An 18,769-nucleotide genomic window follows, 5' to 3' on the forward strand; every position below is an offset into this window, starting at 1 on the left:
CTTCTGGAGCTCCTTTGTCCTGGCTGTAGAAAGGAGCCCTTTCCCTTCTCCTGGAAATAGACCAGCCTGTCTTTATATTTCTTAACCTAACTAGGTTCAGCCTGCATGTGATCCTTTCCATCTGGGAGTGCCTCCTTGAAATGACTCATAAAGTCTCTACTAGAATTTCTTTTTAAAAAAATAGTCCCAAAATCTCCATCCCCTTCCCCCCCATTTGAGTCAGTGGACCTCTCTACATTCACAACACTGCTGGGTTGGGTACGTTGTGTCTGCAGTGCACAAAAAGATGTACAATTTATAGATCTTTTAACAAATACTGCATTTGGACTGTGTCTCTACAGCCTCTTATGAGACTTTTAGTTAGCTATAATGTACATTTTTCTTGGGTGTAAAGGAATAGCTAATTAAAATCCTAAAAATATGTTTGATTTTGGTTCTTTTGATTCTGTGACTGATATGTAACTTGTAGTAATCACTATTGCAGATCAGAAATGTAAGGAAAGGAATCTCTGGTCTCATGAAGATTTTTGCTGTGACCACTGTTGCCAGCAGCTTGAAACAAAGGAGACAGAATGCCAGGATCTAAAAAGAAAACTGGAGAAAGCCTGCAGGCACCTCCAGCTTGCAGTGAGGGAACACAAAGCTAAAGTAGAGCAAATCCAAGGTTAGTATCTCTACTCACCTAAATAGAATTCTGAATAGTTTAATCTCCTCCTGGTTATATGAATCTGTCCTTCATCTTTAAGCTGCAGAGTACAACTGCTGTAATGGTACATATCTAAATAACTCTCAGCCCTAATAAATTGACTTTCTAACATTCATTACAGAACTTTTTTCTAAACCTCTATATCCTGGGGACTAGCATAGAGATCAGTGTTTTGATTTGTTCTGTGATCTCTGAATGAGTCTGTTCTAGGAAAATGTAACTGACAATGGATATTCTTTGTGCATTTGTCCACATAGATTTCACTGTAAATGTATATGCCCTGTGTGCATGAGCCTGTAATCTTTGGCCAGCAGTTTCCACTGGGGCTGCACGTATGCTCTGCAGGGTATAAAGTAGGGATGTAAGCACTTAGTCGAGTAGCCGACTACTTGATAAGCCTAGGCTTATTGAGTAATCGAGTCACTACTCAACCAGTCACCTCTCCCCTCCTTTCTGTCTCTACCAGGCTCACGCCTGGTCCCCCACTGCTCCTCTGCCTTTTAAATGTAGTAATAGCCGAGCGGCTCTTAGAATCATAGAATAATAGGACTGGAAGGGACCTCAAGAGGTTGAGTCCAGCCCCCCGCCCTCAAGGCTATCTAACCTGTTCTTAAATATCTCCAGAGAGGGAGATTTCACCACCTCCCTTGGCAATTTATTCCAATATTTGACCACCCTGACAGTTAGGAATTTTTTCCTAATGTCCAATCTAAACCTCCCCTGCTGCACTTTAAGCCCATTACTCCTTGTCCTGTCCTCAGAAACCAAGAGGAACAAATTTTCTCCTTCCTCCTTGTGACACCCTTTTAGATATTTGAAAGCCGCTATCATGTCCCCCCTTAATCTTCTTTTTTCCAAACTAAACAAGCCCAGTTCATGAAGCCTGGCTTCATAGGTCATGTTCTCTAAACCTTTAATCATTCTTGTCGCTCTTCTCTGTACCCTTTCCAATTTCTCCACATCTTTCTTGAAATGTGGCGCCCAGAACTGGACACAGTACTCCAGCTGAGGCCTAACTAGTGCAGAGTAGAGCGGCAGAATGACTTCACGAGTTTTGCTTACAACACACCTGTTGATACAACCTAGAATCATATTTGCTTTTTTTGCATCAGCATCACACTGTTGACTCATATTCAACTTGTGGTCCACTATGACCCCTAGATCTCTTTCCGCCATGCTCCTTCCTAGACAGTCGTTTCCCATCTTGTATGTATGGAACTGATTGTTCCTTCCTAAGTGGAGCAGTTTGCATTTCTCTTTATTAAACCTCATCCTGTTTACCTCTGACCATTTCTCTAACTTGCTAAGGTCATTTTGAATTATGTCCCTATCCTCCAAAGAAGTTGCAACCCCACCCAGTTTGGTATCATCTGCAAACTTAATAAGTGTACTCTCTATCCCAATATCTACATCATTGATGAAGATATTGAACAGTACGGGTCCCAAAACAGACCCTTGAGGAACTCCACTTGTTATCCCTTTCCAGCAGGATTTAGAACCGTTAACAACTCCTCTCTGACTACGGTTATCCAGCCAGTTATGCACCCACCTTATCGTGGCCCTATCTAAGTTATATTTGCCTAGTTTATCAATAAGAATATCATGTGAGACCGTATCAAATGCCTTACTAAAGTCTAGGTATATGACATCCACCGCTTCTCCCTTATCCACAAGGCTCGTTATCCTATCAAAGAAAGCTATCAGATTAGTTTGGCATGACTTGTTCTTCACAAACCCATGCTGGCTATCTTACTACATTTAAAAGGCAGACTCATAGCAGGGTTAACTCCTGACACCAGGAGCTAGCCCTGTTGTGGCTCTGCAGTTCCTCTCCTTATTGACTAATCAAGTAGTCGATCAAAATTCCATCGACTATTTGATTAGCTGATTAAACACAATTAACATCCTTCGTATGAAGAGCTGAGTGGTCCCAACTGCCACTCAATTCCCTTTCTTTTCACATTCTATGGTAGCAAGTCAGATGCCACTGTTCTGCTTTTCTGTAGTCCTTATTTTATTTTTATTTTAGTTAGTAGCTTAGATAATAGTCTGTAGTTTAAATAGTAAAAGGGAGGATTCTTCAGTTTTCCCCCCTCTTCCTTTTTAGAAACTTTCCTTTGTTTCTGTGGAGTTGATCCCAGGGGCGGAGAACAGGCTTTAGAATCTTCCCTGCTTTAGAGACCATTATACCCACCCAAGATGCACAAACAACATGTGTGCTTTGTTTAAGTACATCTCTTGCCCCTAGCAGCATGCCATTTGTAACTTTTTCTATGTTCATGCAAACAGCTCATGATACTCCAAGGAAGGAAAGAGCAAAAATCTCTGAAGGGAGCTTGGATCAGTTGCTGTCTCCAAAAGTCATAGCTCCTCTGCAAATTGCATTAGCACATGACACTTCATAGATTATAGAGTACTTTGCACTCTATCTTTAGTGACAGACATTGTGCTTCCTTAGTACCATTGGCATCAGTATCCTATATTGCATGTTCATTGTTACCTCATTCTGATAAGACTTCTGTTGAGATGCCTCCATTGGTACCATAGTCACAGTATGCTTGATATTGCTACTGCTTGCTATGTCCTCCCAGGCTACTTTCACATCTCCTGCAGATCCTACCATCACTCTGGAACTAGAGTGTCTCTTCCTTGATGTGTGTGTCTATCTGCTATTAGTCTCTGCTGGTACCAGAGCTCAGGATGCCAGAGACAGACCGACGAGAGAGTTCTAGAGACTCACATGGAAGAAAACTGAAATGAAGATGAAACTCAAAGATGTTACTCTATTGTGGCAGATTCTAGATCAAATTGTCCTCATTATCTTACAGTCGTGATTTAGGCAGAATTTCTATACCCTCCTCTATACCCTCTTTTATAACCTTGTTGCAAGTTGTCTGAGGTTTTGCAAGGTGCATATACAGCCCCCATGGATGCTGCTCGCTAAAAGATCCAGGCTTATGCCCACATCTACAATAGAATCCCAATGGGCAAAAGCAGCTCTCAGTTCCACTTACTGTAAGATAAGTAATGTGTTTTTCATCATGCTTCACCTGACCTCTCCCCATTTTATGTCACAGCTGTTGCATTAAATACTTCTTTATAAAAAAGCATGCTAGTTGCTTTGTCACTATGAATGTTTATACTCCATCCTGTCTTCCCCATCAGGGCAATCACTTCCATCACTAAGAGGCCCACTCACTGCATACTTTTCTCACAGAGCCAGTGGTTTCTGTGCATATAGTCTGTCCCATTGCAGACAGTATGGAACTGGCTCATTTAAATATTCAACTACACAAGTCAATGTGCAGTTTGAATCAGAAGTCAAGATTTAGGGATCTCTGGGCCACCAATATATTCAGTTTGCACACTGAATGTTTAAATGACTTCTGGTACACAGTCAAATTAGACATCTATACAGAATTTGGGATGTAAAGGATTAATCAGTTACCTGGTAAGCATCACCCTTACCAGGTAAACAGTTAGCCAGAAGCCCGGCTGGGCTAGAGCAACCCCCCAATTCCAGTTAACTGGTTAAATATTAAGTTTAACTGGTTAACTTCTTAAATGGGATTTTACATCCCTACAGCGAATCCCATCTTTCTTTGTAATGTCATCTAGTGGTTGTTAAAAATACCATGATACAGTGTGAAGTGTAAAATTTTCTCCTCCTCTGTCCCAAAGAAGTCTCAATTGCTGCATTATAAATAACCTTTCTTCCTCCCCAGCTTTTTCCTTCTAATATCCTGAACTTCTGCCTGTAGCAAAGAGTAAAAATTTCTCTCAGAAACCTGTCTGCACCACCACTGAGTCGATTATATTGCTCTTCTATTCAGACTTCAAATGACCTATGGTCTAGTCAGTTTCTAACTGTCATTGTGATGTCATGGCATGTTGCAGCTACTTTGAAACAATGATCTCTTATCACAGCAGCAGTAATTTTATATAACCTCTGAAAATATTTAAATGGATAAAAACCTACAGGCCAATTTTAACTGTCAAAATCTTGGATTTTGTAGAAAAGGAGAGAGTTCTAGAGGCTCTGATGGAAGAAAATTGTGAGATGAAGATGAAACTCAAAGATCTGAAAACAATCAGTACTCCACCAAGGTATTTTGTAAAGGTCTGAACAAATTGGCTTCCATAGAAATCATCCTAGCAGTCTTGAAATTATAAAGTACTGCATGTTTTGTGTCATTGTCCAGGTCATTGTCAGAGGGGGCTATTTCAAAACCTTGTACCTCCTGTGATGGCATAAAAGGCTTAGAAGAAATGCGCACACAGTATATTAAAGCTGTAGGCAAAATTAAAGGTAAGTTCACACACACAACTGCAAATCACACTCTTATCAGCCAGCTCATGCAAGAATCCAAATTTCTGTCTGCTGAGGAATGAAATTTGCTGCCTATTGAAATATTTCATGGGAGCTATTTGCTAATTTTTTCACCTTCCTCTTCCCAATTAACACAAATATATGTATAATACAGGAAGTCCTTGCCATTTGCAGTTTCACATATTCGTGTTGCACTTTGTTGCACCAGGCCAAGCACAACAAAGCATTATGATGTTTTTTCAGTGTGCTCTAGTAACGGAGCCTGAAAATTTAAAAGGGAAATTTAAGCTGCAATGATGCCATACTGGGAAATTTTAGATACTACACTTGTTCATTGCATTATTACATGTAAATGTGAATCTATTGCATCATTACACTGTTTTATATGGAAAATGTGGTTGTTTCGCATTGGGAACACACATCCCCCCAGATTCCTTCTCAGTCTCCAGTATTTGCGGATTTTGCCATTCGTGGTGATCTCAAGAACATATCCCACATGAATGGTGAGGGCTTTCTGGGTATGAAAGACACTTGTATTCTCTCTCGCACCAAGTGTCCCCAGGCAATGTTGTCTTAAATCCTTTTTACTTCTGAGACTCCATATTAATGAAACCATGTTTGTGTAGGCGATATGCTTCGTTATATCCATGAAAGTAAAGAGAGAGCAGCTGAAATTATTAAAGCTGAGGTTTTAAGGGAACGACAAGAGACTGCCCGGAAAATGCGCAAATACTACTTGATTTGTCTTCAGCAACTTCTCAGTGATGATGGGAAACACGAAGGGTGAGTCCCAAACAGATGAATTCAGAATTATTATATAGCACATATCGTATCATCATATATAGTAGCCCAATGTCTGAGAGTCTGTAATGCTGAAATGCTGGCTGTTCCCTCTGGCCGGCCCAGGCTGCATGGAGAGTGCGGGGCCCAAATGGCCACTTGCTCTCCCGCAGCAGCCCGGCTGAGTGGTGCAGAAATCAGCTGAGTGCCACGGTGGGAGACGAAGGGGGGCGGGGCAGTGACAGCAGCTCCAGGCCCCGGCCCGTGGCCATGAATGTCACTGCTCCCCTTCACCTCCCACTGTGGTGCTCAGTTGACTTCTGTACCGCTCAGCCAGGCCACCGCATGGGAGCTAGTGGCGCAAGCGACCGTTTGGGCTACGCAGTCCCCCGAATGAGAGGCAGGAGGGGGAGGAGAGCTGAAAGAAAGCGGGGGGGGAGGGAGAGATGGAGAGAGGGGGAGAGAAATGGAGCAAGAGACCGGAGGGTCAGGAGAGAATACTGACATGGAGGAGAGACCTGAAAATCCCATTTTATGACGGGCTAATTGGCTAGTACTAGAAAAAAACAGAAATACACAAATATAAAGAGAAGAATATTAAGCCCCTAGTCAGTTGACCATTGTTTATGTTCTCTGAGGTTGTCAAAAACACACTTTGGTGTGAGTCCTCTTCAATAAACTTTGACTGAAACTAGCTGAGCAGCCTTTCTTAATACCTTCTCAGAATGCACCCATGATTCTCCAGAAAGTTTCCATCAAATAGGTGAACAGGAAAACCTCATGTTGTGACTTCACAGCAGTTTTGCAGCTTCAAAAAATTAAGTTTGGCTTTAAATGTAACCTGGAGAAGGAAAGGGAATGAGTTTGTACCTTTTCTTGCTTGCTTGAAGTATTAAGATGTTGTGGAATGTTTAAACAAAAAACAAAAGTGGAATTCCCCCCCTTCCCTCTTCCATCTTTTCTGAAGAACTTGTCTGAGGAAATCTTGGATACTGTTTCTTTTCTCCGGCTTAACTGAAGAGACAGGATAGTTTGAATTTCTATCACATTTTCCTTTGGAGTGTTTGTATGGCAGCTGAGGTAAATCGGTTTTAAGACATAACAAGTGTTTGGCAGTCTGGTTTAAAAATACCTCCCATCTTAATCCAGTTTTGCGACTTTGATGCCATAATCCTTGCAATTCCAAAAGAATCTCTCAGGGTCCACTAATGATGGATTTCTATTCTGAAAAGGGAGGGAAAAAAGCACCAAAGTTATAACATTTTGCATGGACATTTTGCAAGAATGGCTTTGGGAGGGGGAAGGGCATGTCAACATTTTAGTCCTTTATATAACATGTACTCAAATAGGGTGCACACTATTTTTTTTCTCCCTTTTTAGTAGGTGTCTTTTACTAAATGGCCAATTAGTGCATGGGGAAAGGGTATAAAATGTAGTACTGGCAAAGCAGTCTAGGAAAAAGTTAGTTTCAAAACTTACTGATTTTAAATATACAACAGGGCTGAAAAGAAAATAATGAATGCTGCTAGCAAGCTTGCTACAATGGCAAAAGTACTCGAAACACCTGTTCGGAGCACACCTCAGAGCAAAAATGCCCACTTACGTAAGTTGAAGTGACAGAGTGGTTCCCTTCCTTCCCCTCTTACAGGTTTAATCCATTTAGTGGTGAAAACGCAAGTGGACAGTGGGGGGAAATGATGTGTTTGGTTTGGGGTTTTTTTGGGGGGGGTTTTTTGGGTTTTTTTGCTATCCTTTGCCATTGTACCATCAGTGCAAATGTAAAAATGTGCCCCACTTGATTTGACAGCACTAGTATTGACAGCTATTTTTATATACTCTGACTCTTTTTCAACATTGTTTCTTTAATTTTTTTTCTCCTCCCTCTCCTTCCCTTAGCCCTGCCACTAAACTCTGAACTGCCAACTGGCGTTGAACAATCAACAAGAAATCACATTCTTCAAAGTAGGACGGCCCATATGGAAAGCAAATCATGTGGCAAAAGAATTGCCAAAAAAGCCAATGATCAAATTGTTCAGAAACGCATACCTTATAATTTAAGACAGCAGCTTGATGCAGTAGAGGCTAAAACACAGTCTGGACTACATGAAAGAGGGACTTCAAGTATCCAAAGTAGCAGGAGTGCTTCTAAACAGCCAGTTGATAATCCAAGAGAACCCGTGCCAGAATTTTGTCCTGCTGAAGGAAAAGGATGGCGTAGAAATGGGTATGTCTCAAATACAGACAAAAGTCCAACAAATGCTGCTAGCACTACAGAACTTCAAAAGGCACCCTTGTGTGTTCCTCAGGTGAAGTATGGAAATGAGCATGCACCTAGCTCTGTAAATGGCCTTTCAGACTTTGTGCCAGCTCCTGTAATGTTGCAAAACCAGACTCAGAGAACAGTCTTAAATGAATGTAAACGTAACCAGCCAAATGGATTTTGGGAGGCAACATCTGAGAAAACAAAGGTGTTCGATATTCAAGAAGCTCCAGTAAGGGATGATGGAAGCTCTCCTGACTGGAGTTCAGATAGTGGAAGTCTACATTTGGATAGTGGTGATATGGCCTGCTTGTATTCTATGCAGAAAGCAAGTTCTAATGCAGAAGCACAACATATGGCCTGTGAACAGTTTCCTAATGCAGATGAAAATGTTAGTACATTTTATAAGCAACTTACCAGCAAAGCCAAGCTTCTTGGTGCAAAAAGTGAAACCACACTTTATAGTAGTGAGCAACTGAAGGTAAACCAAGGACCTAATTCATACAAGAACTCTGAGAAATCAAATTCTGATATCTCACAACAGTTCAATGCACAGCCATGTTCAAATATAGAAAAAGGCTCCAACCAATATTTAAGGAAGCTGATACTGGATGCCAAATCTTTTCAGCAAGATAGTGGCTTTGATAGCCCACTTCCTAACTTGGATTAACATCAAAATTCTTCAAACATTAGTTTAAAGAAATTAATATGCAAACTTTGGATGTGTGGGAAAACTTACTATTCTAAAAAGGTGTGGGTTTTATCCATTTTGTCATCTCTCGATATGTGATTTGAGATTGGTACATGAACGAACAAACAAATCATATAAAATTACTTGAAATACTGATGTAGGCTTATGTTTACCTTGGTCGTCTGGCTTTTGCAGTTGTGTACAGTATTTTATGTAAGTGTGTGTATTTTTTGCTAATCTATTTTTGTACTTTAAGTGGAGTTTGCAGTGCAATACTACATTTTTATTTATATATAAATAAATTATTTTCACGTGTGCTCCCTTTTACAATTGGTATAAAAGTTTAGTGTGCATTATAAATGTTTCTCAGAATGTTTGAAACGCTCAGGTATTTCATCCATATAAGTGTCAGGGGATATTTATGTTATAATCATAAACATTTACATATGTTTTTAGAAAATGATTATCAGTCTCTTATACTCTGAATCCAACTCCAAACATATGCCTTCACTTTGAACATATTTCTAGTGAAAGCTGGTTCACTTATGACTGGGAGAAAGATCTTAGCTTTGTTTTCAGTTAAGCAGGGTAACTTCATTTCCCAGCTATTCCTAGATAGCATTAACTATCTTAATTTAAAATAAAGATTTAATACTATTCTTCATGATATTTTCATAAGTTATATTAAAAGATCTGCTTGTGTTTCTCAGAAACCCACTCTTTCTCATTCTGTCTCTAACATTTTTTGCTTTGGGGTTGCATTTGCTTTTGTTTCTATGGATATTTATGTGAAAACAGGAATTTTGCTTTTTGCTTCATTTGTTCCTGCTGTTTGTGAGAAACAAAGTCCAAAATAGTGTTAACATCCACTTGACTGATAGTACAGTTATAACCCAAGGATTCATTTGCAGAGTGGCATATGCAGCAGCCACAGATGAACATCTAAGTAACAATCCTTTTTCTGTATAAATGTGTGAAATAATTGGAGAATATTAACTATAGGAGCACTGAATCAATTGTTTGTGAGGTGTTTGCTCTTTTTCAGTTACAAGCTCACTAAGGCTATGTCTACACTACAAGGTTTTTGCGCAAAACCAGCCATTTTTGCGCAAAAACTAGCGGAGCATCAACAGCTCAGGTGCCTTTTTGCGCTACAATAATTACAGTAAATCGACAGGACAGGGGGCTTTTGCCGGTAGAGTTATTCCTCTCCCCATGAGGAATAACTCCTTTTTGCACTACAGTTTTTGCGTAAAAAGGCATGTTTGGACACTCCGCAGGTGTTTCTTGCACAAAAAGAGCCTATCAGAAAAAGCACGGGTGCTCTGATGGCCATTCTGTGAATGGCCATCAGAGCTTTCTTGCACAAGAGCGTTCATGCAGTTTGGATGCTCTCTTGCGCAAAAGCACATCGGTTTTGCTATGCGTTTTTGAGGTGTGGACACGCTTTTGCACAAGAAGTTTTTTGCAGAAGATCTCTTCTGCAAAATGCTTCTTGCGCAAAAACCCTGCAGTGTAGACAAAGCCTAACAGTATTCTTGTCTCTTTCATTTTTGCATATTCTAGAATGGGGAAAAAGACGATGACACAATGTGTAGCAATAGTAAAGATAGTTTCTTTAAGTCTTCAAAGTTGAAACTTGTACTGCACAATTTTTTATGAGCAATGTAGTCTATATTCTAGTGTAAAGGAAAAATATAGCAAGATTAAATAAAAACAAAAACTTCAAATGAAAAATGTATTTAATTTGCTCTACAAAAATGTCTTAATTGGCTACTTTAATTTTCATGCCATAGCAACATCTCTCTAATTTGAAATTAGGTCAAAGGATCTAATATGAGAATTCTGAAATTCTTCGTGGCCTGTTCATGTTATCCATAAACCCAGTCCTGCTTCCTCTGTAGGCAAGATGGAGTTTTGCCCTTATCTTCAATGGGAACAAGTTCAGGTTGTGAGACCTTTTGTGCTTAAACCAGGATGAATAGTGGCTAAGCTCTAAGGCTAGATACCCATCTTTTATATGAGGAAATAACTGTGGTCATTTATACAGGGGAAAGTTCTACTAGCTATATCATTATAATCCTCCCATCTTATTCTAGGCTTTATTTTAGTTGATGGGTGGGGGGATAAACTGAGTTGACAAAAGGCACATTTATACTAAAATAAGATTTCATACCTGAGATTATACCAAGACATTATTTCCATGTAGACAAGCCTGTGTCTATAAAAGTTATTATGTAGCTGTTCTGCAGGACCATAAATTGAACACACAAACTAGGTACTAGATGCATCTGCCTGAATTTGTGTGTCCAAAACAGCTAAATTAGTCTTCCCCATTGATCAAAAAGTTCTCAAAGTAAGCACTGTTTAAAAGATTGACCTCTGTGGGTTCAAATGCCTTTCTCGTGATTTTTTTTTTCAGAAGTACCAGTAATAAGCTTAACAAACCCAGACTTTCTAAATTTTAAATCTTCCAATAGGCCTATTCTGATGTAAAAAAAGCTTTAAGTGCCCTTTCCAAACTTCTAAGCTCTGACAGCATATTGCATTACACTTTATTAATATAGTTACCAGTCTTAGACATATAATACACAACTTGCATTTTAGTTTTGCTGTAGTTTTTAAAAATTGCCTTATGAGGTTGTTCAAAAGCCAAGTGAGTCCAGTTCAAACAAGTAATCAGCATGATCCAAATCAAGCTAAAGGCAGGGGAGCTATCTTGACCAAAGACAACCTTCTTGCAACAAGTGCTTCCTTCCCAGCAATCTATGGCAGGCTAAAACAGATTGATAGTGTTGACGAAACCAGGTAAGCTCTTTTCAACAAACTGAAGCACCTTTTGTCTTGCATTGAGAATGATTTTCTCTTATGCTCTGCCTTTCTCTCCTACTGAGTAGAAGGCATTTTTATGGAGACAGGAAGTAAGAAACAAGATTGGTCACAGCTTGATAAAAATAAGGTTAATTAAATCTAAGAGATCAGTTGACCAACTTAATCTGGCCCTGTTTAATAATTTTATGTGCCATAAAGTATCACAGCAGTAGACATAAGATACTAATCCATAGCAGCTAAAAAATCTTCATGCATAATAATGTATGTGTTGCTGGAAAACCAGCTAAACCCCTACTCAATATTATCATGGGGTTATTTTCACTGACAACTCCAGAGATTGCCAACAGCACTCAGGAAGGGGATTTTAAAGCCTCTCTAATGAGACTTCACTGCAGAAGACTGAAGGGAAGATAGCCACAGAGCAAGCAGCAACAAGAGTTTTCTGATAAATAAGGATTTGAGGTTGTGTGAGGGCTGGGACAACAACAAATATAAGTATTATAGCTCCCTTGTGATTAGCAAGTCCTAGACCCCTTAGGCCTCTAACATCAAGGGGGGAAGAATGAAGCAATAACTGACTAAAACAACAGTAGCAGCTCCTAAAACTCAACTGAATGACACCAGGAGACGGGAAAGGTTAGTGCTGCAATTTGTGGTTGGATTTGTTACAGTTGCATGAAGACTTGTAACACAGCCGCTGAAAAAGAATGTTTCAGAATAAGTTTGCCATGTGTCCTCTCCCAATTGGTTATATATTGCTGAAAGAACATATTTGTCTTAATCAAGAACTCATAATTTATTGTTATATGAATCTGTTCCTTCTGGTGTATTCTTTAGAGACTCTGCCAGCACCTTGTTATTCAGATTGCTGCTTGGTTTAATGCTGTGTTTGCTGCAACAGCCAATAGCTCTCTGCTGTTCTGTTACTGTTTCAGTTCAATAATATTTAACTACATGTGCATTCAAAAAGATTCATGGTTGAAGCCTTTCCACCTAATAGCAGACTGCAGCTACAAAATTCTTTTACTGGAGTTACTTTTTTGCTTTTATACTGTGTCTGCAGGACCCATGTTCTAGGAAATATTCCCATCCATGTAACAAACTGACCAGCCTTAAGTAGCTATTTGTCTATGCAGGTAAGTGGGCTACATGTAGAATTGTTGATTGTCCAAGAATTAAGTGTGACATTCTTAGAATAGTCCATAAGTAACTTTAATACAAGACCTTGTAAAGAAAAGCTTATAAGCAAAGACTGTGAACTTGTGGGGCTCTCACTCACCTTTACTTACTTTGTTTAGATGTCTTCTGAGCATGTTTTCCAGGACCTATGGACTGTTGCTGTATATATCATTTTCTTCCCCCTTTGTCATTTGTCCTTAAAGTCTGCTGTGAAAGCCACTCTGATTTTGTGAGCTTTCTTTTGTTGAATTTCATTTCACTAAAATGTGCATCCTCCTATTGCCCTTTGTTCAATGGAGGTTAATCAGACTTCCTAATGAAATGTATTTGAAGTAGATCTTTTGCTATTTCATACATTATCTTCTGCTCTGAAGTGAGGCCTGATTCATCACTCTGCCATTTGCTTTATTTCTGCTGGTGTAGGTGAGTTAGAATAGAATTCAAGGTAATCTGAAAGTCACAGAACACCAGCACCACTTGTGACTGCTGAAACTTAATTCTCAGTGTTTTTCAGGCAATAATGCTCCTTGCGTTCAGAGCCCTTGTTAGCTTCACTGTTAATGAATCTTCCCCACCCTTCTTACCTGGGTTGATGTTCTCCTCTTGTGTAAATTTGGTATAGAGAGGCAGAGCGCCAAGGGCACAGTGATCAGTGGGAGAGCCTTCTAAACATTGTCAACACTTGAACAAAATTAAAGAAGCACATCTCTTTCGCCAAATGTTTTGGCTTAGTGCCATCTGTAGTGTTCTGGCTTTGTCCAGATGACAAATGTTCCCTGTCAGCCTGCCACCTAGTAAGAGGGGACAGAAATATTGTAATTGTCTAATCAACTCTACTTTTGGTTGTAAAGCAAATGCAGTTCTTTAATACTCTGGTTTTACTATAGCTATTAATTAACTTCTGCAATTTGTACTGCACAGCTTAAGTTGAGATGAAGTATTTTATGTTGCTTTACTCCCCTCTAGTGGTTTTCTGTAGAATGCTCTACATGAAACACAATTCATTGCAAAGAGCTTGAATGAATGCAAGAACAATGTAAAGAACAAATGTCTGCAATTTTTTCTTCCCCGCCATATTTCCTTTCTTTCTACTGGATGAAACCCATTCACATAGTTTCTTGTAGAACAGCCATCTGCCTAAAAACTGTTATCAGGTATGTGCTGTTTTAACCACATCTAATACAGCAATTAAAGGTGAAACAGTATGCATGTACTAAAAAGGCCAAAATCTGGAGGTAAATCCCAAAGAGATGTTTTTGTGCTACATACTGCACATGGTGCATTTATTAATGTTAACAGTCCAAAGGCTTAAATAGCACAGCCAAAAGCTGTAGAAACTTGATTTAATAGAGGCACCTAATCCTACACTAAACATGGTTATCTCTACCAGGCAAAGTCAGTCAAGACTAAAAGCTTGTGTGAGAATACTGAAGAAGTCTAAGTTTGCCTCTCCAGTTATTTTTATACCTCACCAGGATAGGCAAAAGTCACTAATGTAACATGCAGTAAAGAAGTGTGCAATATTGGCTTACTAAACAACTGCGGTGTTAGGAACAAATCTTTGGCCCAGGCTTGCTTGCATACCTGCGGCTCTATTCTGTGGTCACAGAATGGGTTTGGTGGTGGGTAAGGGTAAACCTGTAACGACAGGACTAGAATCTTTGACGCACCATTTCCTACTGTAAAATGCAGTTCCTTTGAAATTGTTTTTTTTTTTCATTTTGGAGGGAAAAAAGGGGGAGTAAAGTTCTAATCATCAAAATGTACAGTTATAAACACTCCAGACTTTGGAACAACCTTCATTCCTGAGGATTTTGTAGCTGAGATTCTACTGTACCTTGTGTAGCAGTTTCAAAATGCCCATGTAGAATGATTATTCCCAATATGAAGTATCTTTAACATAACTATGCATCTACAAAACCTCTCAAACATGCCATGCAGAATAAGAAAGTAATTTTTCTTTCAATGAAACAGATGAATTAAAATCGCTATTTTATTCTCCTCAGAAGAAATTGTTTCCAGAATCTCAAAACCTGTATGGCTGGCTTATTGGGTCCATACTCCTTTGTCCTGGTTTTATTGTTGTATCTGTCGTTATCAGGCATGTCAGGATGTGAATTTTGAGTTACGAAAGGAACGACTGTCTAAGAAGAGATATGAAAATGTGTTGGGATTTGGTAATGCCAGTTTTATTCCAATGCCTAATGACCACTTCACTAAAAGGTCTGAAGAAGTGAGTTGTGCCTATGAAAGCTCATGATACCATCTATTGTTAGTCTATAACGTGCCGCAAGACTACTTTGTTGTGGGTTTTTTAAAAGTTTTTCCAGTTACAGATTAACACAGCTACCCCTCTAAATCTTTGCTAAAGGTTCAACATACCTGTCCCCTTTAATTTAGGGGTGAAACCTCACAGCATACTTAGGTGAAACTTCCATCCCATTTTCCACCAAAACCCAGGCAGCAGGAGGGAAGCAGGAACTTCAGGCAGCTGTTAACTTTTTAAGCATGTTGTCAAACTGCTGAAAGCCGCTCTATACAACACAGTACTTAAAATGCAGCCAGATGCCAGCACTTTGTTTACATTAGCCTGTTCAGTGTTGATACTGCCACAGCTAAACTGGTGGTAGCACCAATAAGAAATTTTTGCTAAGATTAGTGTTACTGAAGGCTACTGAAACTCTCATTCCTTCTTGCAGTTTCAGAGGAACCAAACTCTGGACAGCAAGTCATCCTTGCCAACTACTCAAAGCCTCAGTGTTATTTGATTCCATTTGTATTACAGGTGGGGGGAAAACAGTGTTTTAAAATGCTCATGAAGTTGTTCTCCTTGTAAAATATGCTTTTGTAATCATTGCACCAAAGGTGAGTGTGTTTTTAAAAAAGAAAATCTAAAAGCTTATATTTCTTTGAGAGATGTCCTGTGAGTGCTCCATTCTTAGTGTTTGGTGCTGTTCCAGTACCTAGACCAAGAATGGATCACCATAGGGACATTCATCTTGAACCGATTTCCTCAAACCATCCAATTGCTAACACTGAGTTTGATGAAAAACTTTTGTGAGCTTCACTATTACCACACAAGACTGACAATATTGCTTACTACATAGAAGTGCTTCCTCTGTTGTTTCTTTGCTGTTAGTCCTGCTGCTGGAGAGGCAGGCAGATCCAAGTGTTCGTTTTGATTTGAATGGCATGTTAATACTGGCTAAGCAGTGCACATTCTGGGTTTGAGAATTCATTTTTTAAAGTTTTTTGTAAACCTTTTGAGATTTGAAGGGCTGTCTGAAATCAGCAAAAGCTACAAAAAAAGGACAGAAGGCCCAACATCTCTCCTTAATTTATACCTTTTGTGCCTCAGCCATGTATGAGTTGCCACGTAACCAGTAGTCTGGCAGGGGCCGTCTCTTACAACATGCATAGTACAGTAGGAGTGCAGTCTTGCTTGGTGACATTAGGTGTTAACACACATACTAATGCCATAAGCTAAATCCTGACACTGTCCATTGTGTCCTCTGCTGCAGGAATCTGCCAACTGTGGAATGCATTGTGCCTCTCTTCTCATGAATCATCATCTCTTCCTGCTTCTGGCTCACACTTCATTGATAGTAGGCTAGTCAATTCAGTGTTTGTGACTCAACATCCTCCTGCCCTGCAGACCCACACACCTATGTGGATGTAATGGGCAGACTAGCACACTTGCTGGAGTAGTTTGTGGTGCTCTTCGGTGCTAGCTGCGGCCCTGTGGCTTGCATGGGCGAAAAATGCCCTTTTTTTTTTTTTTTTTTTTTTTAAGCCCAGTCCTGGCATAACAATGCAGCAGAGGGCAGAATTTAGCTCTAAACATGATACAATAACTCTGTCCCGGGATGTGTGTTTTTAAGTGTCTGGCTAATCTTCCTGTGTCATGCCTCAGTGGAAGCCATAAAACAATAAATCAATACAATGATTTTACCACAATTTAGACAGATAGCTATTGCCAGAAAAAAATGTTTATGCTTGTGAAACAAACCAACCAACTCAGGCCAAATGGAAGTTACCAGCAGGGCTACTTAAATTATTTTGTTTGCTACTCTTGTTGAAATCTGTGCCCTGTTGGATTTTTGTTGTTATAGATATTGCAGCAAAGCAGTGGGGGATTCCTTTGGTTAGTTTGTGTGTGAGTGTCTTTAACTATGTGAAAGAGCTAAAATATGAAAATGTTGGCGCCACCATTTTAGAATATCAGAGGGGGAAGCCGTGTTAGTCTGGATCTGCAAAAGCAACAAGGAGTCCTGTGGCATCTTCTAGACTAACAGACTTATTGGAGCATAAGCTTTCGAGGGCAAAGACCTACTTCGTCAGATGCATGACATGCATCTGACGAAGTGGGTCTTTGCCCATGAAAGTTTACGCTCCAATACGTGTTAGTCTAGAACAGGGGTCTCCAAACTACGGCCCGCGGGCCGGATGCGGCCCGCGAGGCCCTCTCATCCGGCCCGTGGAGACTGTGACGGGGAAGAAACTCCCCGCACTAACAGCCCCTCCCCTGGAGAAGCGCCGAGCGGCGCAGTGCCGCGGAGCTGGGGCGGGGAAGAAACTCCCCACACTGACAGCCCCTCCCCCGGAGAAGCGCCGAGCGGCGCAGCGCAGCGGAGCCCAGGGGAAAGCCCACGGGGAGGGAAGCGAGGGCGCACAGCCGCAGGCGCGGCAGGCGAGGAAGGCGGCAGGACCCAGGAGGAGAAGGGGCAGGGACGCCAGGGTGAGTGGCACGCTCCGTGCGTGCCGGCTCAAAAGGGGGAGGGGCCGGAAGGACAGGGGGCGGCCGGCACTCACTTTCTTTTGGGCAGGCAGCCAGGAGAGGGAAGCCGGAGGAGCCAGCGGGATGGAGGAGGGACTCTGGACCCGCGCAGCCCTTGCCCTGGGCAGCGAGACTCCCCGGCCGGGGGTGCGGGGGATCGGAGCCGCCAACGGACGGCCACACGCCCTGCGGACCGACGGCTGAGCCCAGGCTCTGCGCGTCCCTCACAGCAAGAGGGGTTGGGACTTGGCGTGGACAATTGCTCCCTATTGGCCAGTGCGTTCTTATCCTATTGGCTAGCTCTCTCATGAGGTCACTAGTGGGCTGGGCTCTATTTTGGCATCCAGGAAACAATTTCACCATTCACACTAATACAGGTGTTCATGTGTAGTGTATCAATGTGTTATTAAATAATAACTGAATAAAATAATATTAAATAAATAATTAAAAACAACATCCATGTTTTGATTGTTTTTTATTTGGACCTCAAGTGTGTAGTCGGCCCCCGAACTGCTGTTTGATAGTTAATGCGGCCCTCGGGCTGAAAAGTTTGGAGACCCCTGGTCTAGAAGGTGCCACAGGACTCCTTGTCATTTTAGAATAGGTCTTTTTGACTGTAATAGCGAGGCAGGTATTTTAATACCTATTAAATATTCAAAATACGTGTTAGTCCATTGGCTGCAGGTCTCAGGTCATCAAGCAGCTTGATCCACATGATAATTCTGAAAACTCATTTTCCAGGTAAATTGCAGCAGCTTCAAAGAAAGAATAAGTATTTTTGCATGTAAGAAGCTGTGTAGAGAGTTATCTAGGCCAACAGTCACCAGCCACTGGTCCGTGGAACTGTGGCGGGCTGCAAATCTGGCCTCCCGGGCTGTAGCACTCTGACCTGCCATGCCCCAGCTGCTAATGCTCCCTGCCTGCTGGGGGTGCTCTGTTCCCTATAAGGTGCGCACCTGCATGCACTGTGGGCTGCCTCGTGTGCCGCAGCTGGAGTCAGGCCATGGTGAGGCTGTCCCTCCTGGGATCTACCTCTCCATGATGCACTAGGCTCAACCTGATGATATACTGAGAGCAGGTCTGCACTTACCAGGAGATTGTAAAGACTACTGATTGAGCTCTTGTTGACTCTGGTACGCCACCCAATTGAGAAGCATAAGGGTGAAGAGAGAGGATGATTCAAACCATTGAGGTCAATGGAAAGACGTATTGAC

General features: G+C 41.0%; 1 protein-coding gene across 15 annotated transcripts in view; it reads left to right on the forward strand.

Moving 5' to 3' along the window:
- CEP152 (centrosomal protein 152) overlaps nt 1–9,097 on the forward strand; it is a 66,915-nt gene extending 57,818 nt beyond the window's left edge. For all 15 annotated transcript variants that reach the window (XM_075897196.1, XM_075897200.1, XM_075897198.1 and 12 more), the window contains 6 exons: nt 485–664; nt 4,723–4,813; nt 4,909–5,015; nt 5,663–5,819; nt 7,316–7,419; nt 7,713–9,097. In XM_075897196.1, coding sequence (XP_075753311.1) covers nt 485–664; nt 4,723–4,813; nt 4,909–5,015; nt 5,663–5,819; nt 7,316–7,419; nt 7,713–8,746 — 1,673 coding nt within the window. In that variant the 3' untranslated portion in view covers nt 8,747–9,097. The remainder of the gene's footprint in view (nt 1–484; nt 665–4,722; nt 4,814–4,908; nt 5,016–5,662; nt 5,820–7,315; nt 7,420–7,712) is intronic.
- The last annotated feature ends 9,672 nt before the right edge of the window (nt 9,098–18,769 follow it).

Source organism: Pelodiscus sinensis, chromosome 14, assembly GCF_049634645.1.
Source record: "Pelodiscus sinensis isolate JC-2024 chromosome 14, ASM4963464v1, whole genome shotgun sequence".
Classification (NCBI taxonomy): domain Eukaryota; kingdom Metazoa; phylum Chordata; order Testudines; family Trionychidae; genus Pelodiscus; species Pelodiscus sinensis.